The sequence below is a fragment of the Apaloderma vittatum genome, unplaced genomic scaffold (assembly GCF_000703405.1).
Source record: "Apaloderma vittatum isolate BGI_N311 unplaced genomic scaffold, ASM70340v1 scaffold11326, whole genome shotgun sequence".
NCBI lineage: Eukaryota > Metazoa > Chordata > Aves > Trogoniformes > Trogonidae > Apaloderma > Apaloderma vittatum.
This window is the reverse complement of record NW_009723391.1, coordinates 2,186-8,592: the sequence shown is the minus strand read 5'-3', so window position 1 is coordinate 8,592 and position 6,407 is coordinate 2,186. Positions and strand designations below refer to the sequence as shown.

General features: G+C 41.1%; 1 protein-coding gene across 1 annotated transcript in view; it reads left to right on the top strand.

Moving 5' to 3' along the window:
* The window catches only part of LOC104275977, a gene marked incomplete at its 3' end in the record, with an annotated part of 8,447 nt that extends 2,338 nt beyond the window's left edge, over positions 1 to 6,109 (top strand). Inside the window, exons 4-10 of the mRNA XM_009872102.1 lie at positions 375 to 482; positions 748 to 889; positions 2,259 to 2,362; positions 3,775 to 3,807; positions 4,546 to 4,656; positions 5,187 to 5,253; positions 6,031 to 6,109. Of these exons, the coding sequence (XP_009870404.1) occupies positions 375 to 482; positions 748 to 889; positions 2,259 to 2,362; positions 3,775 to 3,807; positions 4,546 to 4,656; positions 5,187 to 5,253; positions 6,031 to 6,109 (644 nt within the window). The remainder of the gene's footprint in view (positions 1 to 374; positions 483 to 747; positions 890 to 2,258; positions 2,363 to 3,774; positions 3,808 to 4,545; positions 4,657 to 5,186; positions 5,254 to 6,030) is intronic.
* Between the last annotated feature and the right edge of the window lie 298 nt (positions 6,110 to 6,407).

Below are 6,407 nucleotides of genomic sequence, written 5' to 3'. Positions count from 1 at the left end.
CTTGACCTGACTTAAGCAGTATGACTTCTCATACCCATGGCATTATCATAGAATCCTAGACTGGCCTGGGCTGGAAGGGACCTTAGAGATCATTTAATCCAACCTCCCTGTCACGGGCAGGGGCGCCTCTCAACAAGATCAGGCAACACACGGGGATTATGGGAGAAAGCAATTTACTTCACCTTTTACAAGTCCCTTGTCAGCATCCACAGCAGATTTACCTAGACAATATAAGTCAAAAAGCCTATTTTCTTTCCCTGTGATTATTTATAGTGTATAAAGGCTTTTTTTCTTAACCAGTGCTTCTCTCTAGCAATTCACTTACCTTTCACTGTATATTATTTGCAACAAAAAGCTTTTTTTGATGTTAACAGGGCTACGTTGCAACCAAGGTACTTCCAAAACACACCTGCATCATTTCTAAAATGGACAGGAGCTTTTTGCTTCACAAACAGTTTCCTGCACCACGTCCAGGACACAAGGTAGGATGGTGACTGAAAGGTGGGGAGAAAACTAAATCAATTCCCCATTAAAAGCTTGTTCCCTATGCATAAAGAGGAAAAAAGGCTCCACGAACTGAAGACAAGTTTTGCAGCAGGGCTGAGTCACTCTAAGAGCTCTGTCTTTCGAAAGTTGCATCGCAATTGAACAACCTCTTCTCCATTATCAAAGATGAGCCTACAGATTCCAAAATCCCTCTTTGATTTGCCTAAATGCTGTTTCTGGATTTGTGCCTTTGATGCTTAGGAACGTGATCCTCATGAACTTCCACCCAGAGAGAATCGCTTCCTGATCTCAGAAAACAGACTCCACAACTTGCGCCCGTACGGAAGACGCATTGAAAATCTGTGCAGAGGAGTTCCCGCCTACTTTGCTTACCCAGTTGCTGGTGAGTACACTAGAAACAGTGTTTTGTGTACCAAAATAAAGATGAACAAGGTTACAAGTAAGGATGAAGCACATTTAAGTGAAGACGAGCAAGTTAATTATTGAAATCCAGTGGGTTTCTGTGGTGGTTTTCTATAAATCAGTGAATATGCACATAAGGAAAAACTCAGGCCGGACTCTGCAGGTAACAGGAGCCCAGGCTTGATCAGCGAGAGCTTTGGGCTCAAGCTCTTGACACGAGTCTCGGTGTTTTTAGGCAACTCCATGCATATACAATACCCAGCTACCACAGGTCCTGCCACAGCACAATTGTGAGATTCAAAACCCAACTCGCAGCTTAGATGTGTCTAAGATTGCATTAACTGGCGCTCGTAGCGCAAGGTTGGAAAGACACAACGCAGTGTTCAAGTGACATTTCCTGGTACCTTTCCAACATTAAGCTGGAACCAGTTCACCTGGATTTATTTTCTTCTTTTCTCAGTCCACGTCTAATCAGTATTTCCTTTTCTTTCAGGATCAAACTTCTTAAACGAAGGTGTCACATGTTCAGAAGTTGAGATTAACGGGCTTCCCGTCTATTACTGTCAATCCAAATGAAATTTTGAGGAAGAAAATTCATAGAATTGAGCACCCACAAACAAGATTTTTCTCCCTGATAATCTCTTGATCATTCTTTCAATCATTTATCTGTCTCTTCTGCTCTGTGAGGAAGCTGTTGTGTCTCAGTTGGCCTATGTGAGTTTTTACGAATCAATTAAACTAGTGCATGCAGTTCCAAAGACACATTGCTGAACTAGTGTTCTTTCAGAATCCCAGTTCTGGCATTCAAACCTCATCCTCTACCATTTCCCAGGCAGATTTCACACGCTGCCTTAAAAAATTACTCATCCCTACTAAAAGCAAATGGTGCTACACCTACTGCAGTAACTATATTGAAGACAATATGGTGGAAAGTCGAGACTTATGGAAAGAAGCTCATCTGAGTTATTTTATTTTAGTTTCTTGTCAACATATTTTGTATCACAATGGTTTATTTTAAAAACAACCATTGCGGTGCAATATGGCCGGTTACAGAGACAGGCACACTATTGCTCTGATGAAATCAAGCTGCAAATAATGCAACTAGTCAGTGCACTAAATGCAGTTTGGAGTTGAATACACATTCATTACCCATGTTTGATAGAAGTTGAACACGGGAAGTAAAAAGACATTAACAGTGCACTCACAAATTCAAAATTCTATACGGTAGGCTCTAGGTAGGCCAAAAGCAAGGCAGAATGGCTGGGACTAGTTTCTTCATCTGAAAGGATCACTTCAGGAGCTCACTCTGGCTGGAGAACGCCCCATCCTCACCTTGTCTCCTTGCTCAGGTGCCCTTGCCCTGCACGTCGAAAGGAATTTCTCTGAGAGACACTTCACCCCCGCAGGAACAGTCAAGGCTTTCTCTAAATACGGGGTGCAGCAGCCTGCTCGGGTCAGGAAACTGTTTCTGGGGTCTTTATCAGTGACTGACATAAAAATCAAAGACAACTGCACCCAAAAGTATTTTAGCACCTCCAAAGAAAAGCAAACATAGTATTTACACAAAGTTCCAGTCCGACTCCCCTGGGTTTTCTGGAGAGAATCTCCTCTTCCAAACTTACTCTGCATTTTCCCCGAGATAAAGCAAGCACAGCCCTCTTCACTTATCCCATCGCATCCTCCTAGGAAAGGTCTCCCTCTGGGACTATCTCTGCCTTGGGGCCTTTGAGCCCTTGAAGACCGTGAGCCCACATCTCTCCCAGATGCTGATGCTCCCGAGGCAGCAGGGCTTGGACCTGCACAGGGTCTGTGGCAGTATTTTTTGGGCCATATAATTTGGTGGGCCCTGTGGTTACATGGTAACACACAGTGCATTGGGGAAGGTACAAAAGCTCATGTTTATTTCGTCGACTGCCAGGCTTTTCTGGTTTTTTAAACCCTAGGATACCTCTGCTTTTAGGTTTGAAAAGCAGTTAGTTCATCTCAGAAAGTTACTATAAAACACATTTAATTTTTCAGTGCAAATAGATTATTATCTGATAATTATCAGACTCAGGCAGGTCAAAATTTGCAGAAGCACGGTCCCCACATTTGAAGCAGTTACATCAGGAAATACTTGTCAGTGACATGCAGACAGGGATACAATCACAAACATTTTGTCATTTTGATGCTCAACCCTTCCGCACTTAACTCTGAAAACAAATATAGGGTGGACGGTTCTCATCGTTCATTCTACCTGCACTAGCATAAGCTCTGCAGGCAAGATGAAGTTCACTGTGACTATACACGCTTTTGTTTCTTCAGAAACTACACCTCTGATTCAGAACCATTGCGTTTGTCTCTTAGAACTGCCCATGCCTGTCTCTAACACACACACACAAAAAAGCTATTCTCTGGGGAGACTTTTCTCCTGCAAAGTGAGCAACGCACACCTTAGGAACCTAACCAGATGACAAGTGAAGGATGTTTTTTAACCGTACATTACTCAGTCTACAGGAAGCCTAATCCATATGCATTGCTGTCAGTGCTTTTGCAAAACTGCAGCGGGGCACCAGGGGATCAATCACTTCCTTAAAATCCTTCTCCTCATTCTTTTCAAATATCTGCATGCGACTATAAGTGTCTCAGAAGCACCTTCAGATTCAGCTCTTGGAAGGGCAACCTACTATGTGTCCAGTCTGCATTATTCTAGGTTAAAGCAAGGATGACTCACTCCAGGTGACTACAGTGACTCCAGTGTGAAAGGAAAGCAGGATCCAAGGAATACACTTAAAAACCAGATGAGGAAAAAGGCACCAGGATTCTCATGAAAATATTTCTCAGCCAGACCTGCAGTGACACTTCTATTCTCAATTTTCATTTCAGATTGTAACTACTGTTCTTCCTGGACTCTTTCTGGTGAGTATAAAGATGAAGTGAGTATAAAGACGAAGTTAAACATACATTGCTGCTGTTTCTATATTTCCTGTTTCTTGAGTTTTCCTTGTTCTTTTCCCATCCCTTTGGAGGAAATGAAGCCAAAACTTCTTTCAACCATAAAACTCTAATGCCACTAGGTGACAGTTGTAAGATACAGAAATTATTCATTGAATCTATTAAAAGAATTCTTACAGCTACTCTAAAACACGATAACCGTAATTCTGTGTCATTTTCGAAATGCTGTAGTCACCCAAAGGGCACCGTGTGGGCCAGCATATATTGTATTACAGCAGTGATTTTCTAAAGATTGCAGGATGTAATTGATTAACTTGAAGGTCTAAATGTGATGTTTAATTTTGTTTTCCAGCTGCAGAATTTGAAAGCAAACAAGAAAACCACCACTGTTGTAGGCAACCAAATCTTGACCATCAATTGGGACCAGCGCGCGGCAGCTCTTGAGGAAGAGAATTCATGGGTCATGGAAAACTGTTTGAAACTCCAGTATGGTGAGTGGCAAGGAATATGCTTCTCCAGAAAATGCAGAAGAAGACTCACTCCTGTAAAGCTGACCAAAAGACAGGACTTGCTTCTTTATTCTTAACATTTTGAGGTCAAGTTTTGTGGTACGAACTATGTACATTTATTACCTTTTTAATATAGACTTAATTCCAATCTTAATTAATAAAATCCTGAGTTATCAATATCTTTATTTTACAGGGCTTTGTTGTAAGCAAAGTGAAGTCAGAAGGAGCTTGCTTCATTTCCTTAATGAACAGAAAGGAGATTCCCAACCTTAATGCACTGAACAGACTGGCTGAAGAGAGCAAGGTAAGATTAAAAACGAGTAGTTACTTGTAAAGTTGTAATGCACAGTCAACTGGTGTCAGACACACTGCGATTTTCAAAAGATTTTAAACCAACAGTTCTTTAAAAGCCGTTTAGATCATGCCATTCATTACAAACTTGTATCAGTTTCAATGTCCTCTTACATTTAAATAATGTGAAACCTTTAAAAAGGGAGAAACATAGAATCCCAGGTTGGAAGGGAGCTCAAGGATCATCTGGTCCAACCTTTCTTGGGAAAAGCACAGGCTAGGTAAGATGGCCCAGCACTCTATCTAGCTCAGTCTTCAAAGTGTCCAAGATTTCAAGCTTTTAAAACTTTTTCAAAAGAAAAAAGCACTTTATTGGCATGAGTTCAGCCCACAGTTAGCAGAGTCGTATAAATATTATCTCAGCATTCAGCATTCTAACCTTTTGTTGCTGAATGATGTTGTTTGATGTTTGCACTGGCCAGGTCAACGACAACCTAAAAAAGAGATTACAGACGTCCATAATAGACCTATTCATGACCTCAGTCTTACGGACCAGAAATCTTCACTATGTGCAGAGGATTCAAAATCTACACGGCTTATGAAGTTCACGGTGAGTGCAAGTGAATTATGTCTGTAACCAGGCATTTTTTTCCTTTGGAGATTAGTACAGAAATGCTGCTCTTCCAACTAGAGATGGACACAAATCAAGAACTTCAAGAGTTGCAGAAATGGTTCAGTATCTCTGCATATCAGGATTGGAACAGTCTTGAGTCACAACCTCCAAAAATGATCTGATCCAAGCCGTTACCGCTAACATTGTTCATAGGTGGAATGATCACATATATAGCAATAACACAACCCTACAATGCACTGCAATAGATAAAAACAGAAAAGGGTGTAATAATATTGCACTGTAGTGGAAAATATTAAGTAGCATCTCTTGGTTGTCATTCACTTCTGAGTTCAATATCCAGTTGTGCCTGGTGGCAACAAAAAAACCTTTCACTCATACATGAGTGCAAGTATTTCTATTGCACAGAGCGATAAGAGACGCACAGTTGTCGAATGTTGGCTGTTGCTATGGAGACTAGTATAAATCCTCTGTCTTGCTGTGGGTGCCACGATCATATTCGCAGTACTTCCAATATAATTTCTTGTATTGTGGGGAAAAAAAAGAAATTCCTTTTACATATATGTAAAGGAACTACGTTTTACTCGCTGCTTGCTTTGCACTGATAATTGTTTTGGTAGTTGAGGTGGCTCAATTGGATTAAAAACGCAAGCACAATGTGCCAGGTTTAAAGGGCTGCCGACAAATGCACAGATCTCTCAATTCTCATCTTAGGTATTGACTCATGAGATTTCTTTTTCTTCCTTGTTTTTCAAGGACTCCAAAATATAATCAATGAAGCATCATGCAAGAGACTTGATGTCGTGAATTTGAGACCTTACCTATTGCCTTTTCGGTAACAAGGTGTGAAAATCTTACCTTTATTGACTTGAAGCTTGAAGCTGCACAAAGCCCACCCTGATGCTGTTCTTCCCTGGCATCTCCTCTTTCAAGGGTTTTGTTCTTGATGATTCAGATGCTGAAACAGATTAATTAGACACTGTATCTTTCATCAAAGCTCTCTGGCATGGATTAACTCTGGCTAGTTTCTCATTACATCACATTGAGCACTCATGGGAATGAGGCTTTGCGTCAAAGATGGCATGCACAAGAGAAACACAATTAGTGACCCACATCAGACAGTGCAGTGTTCC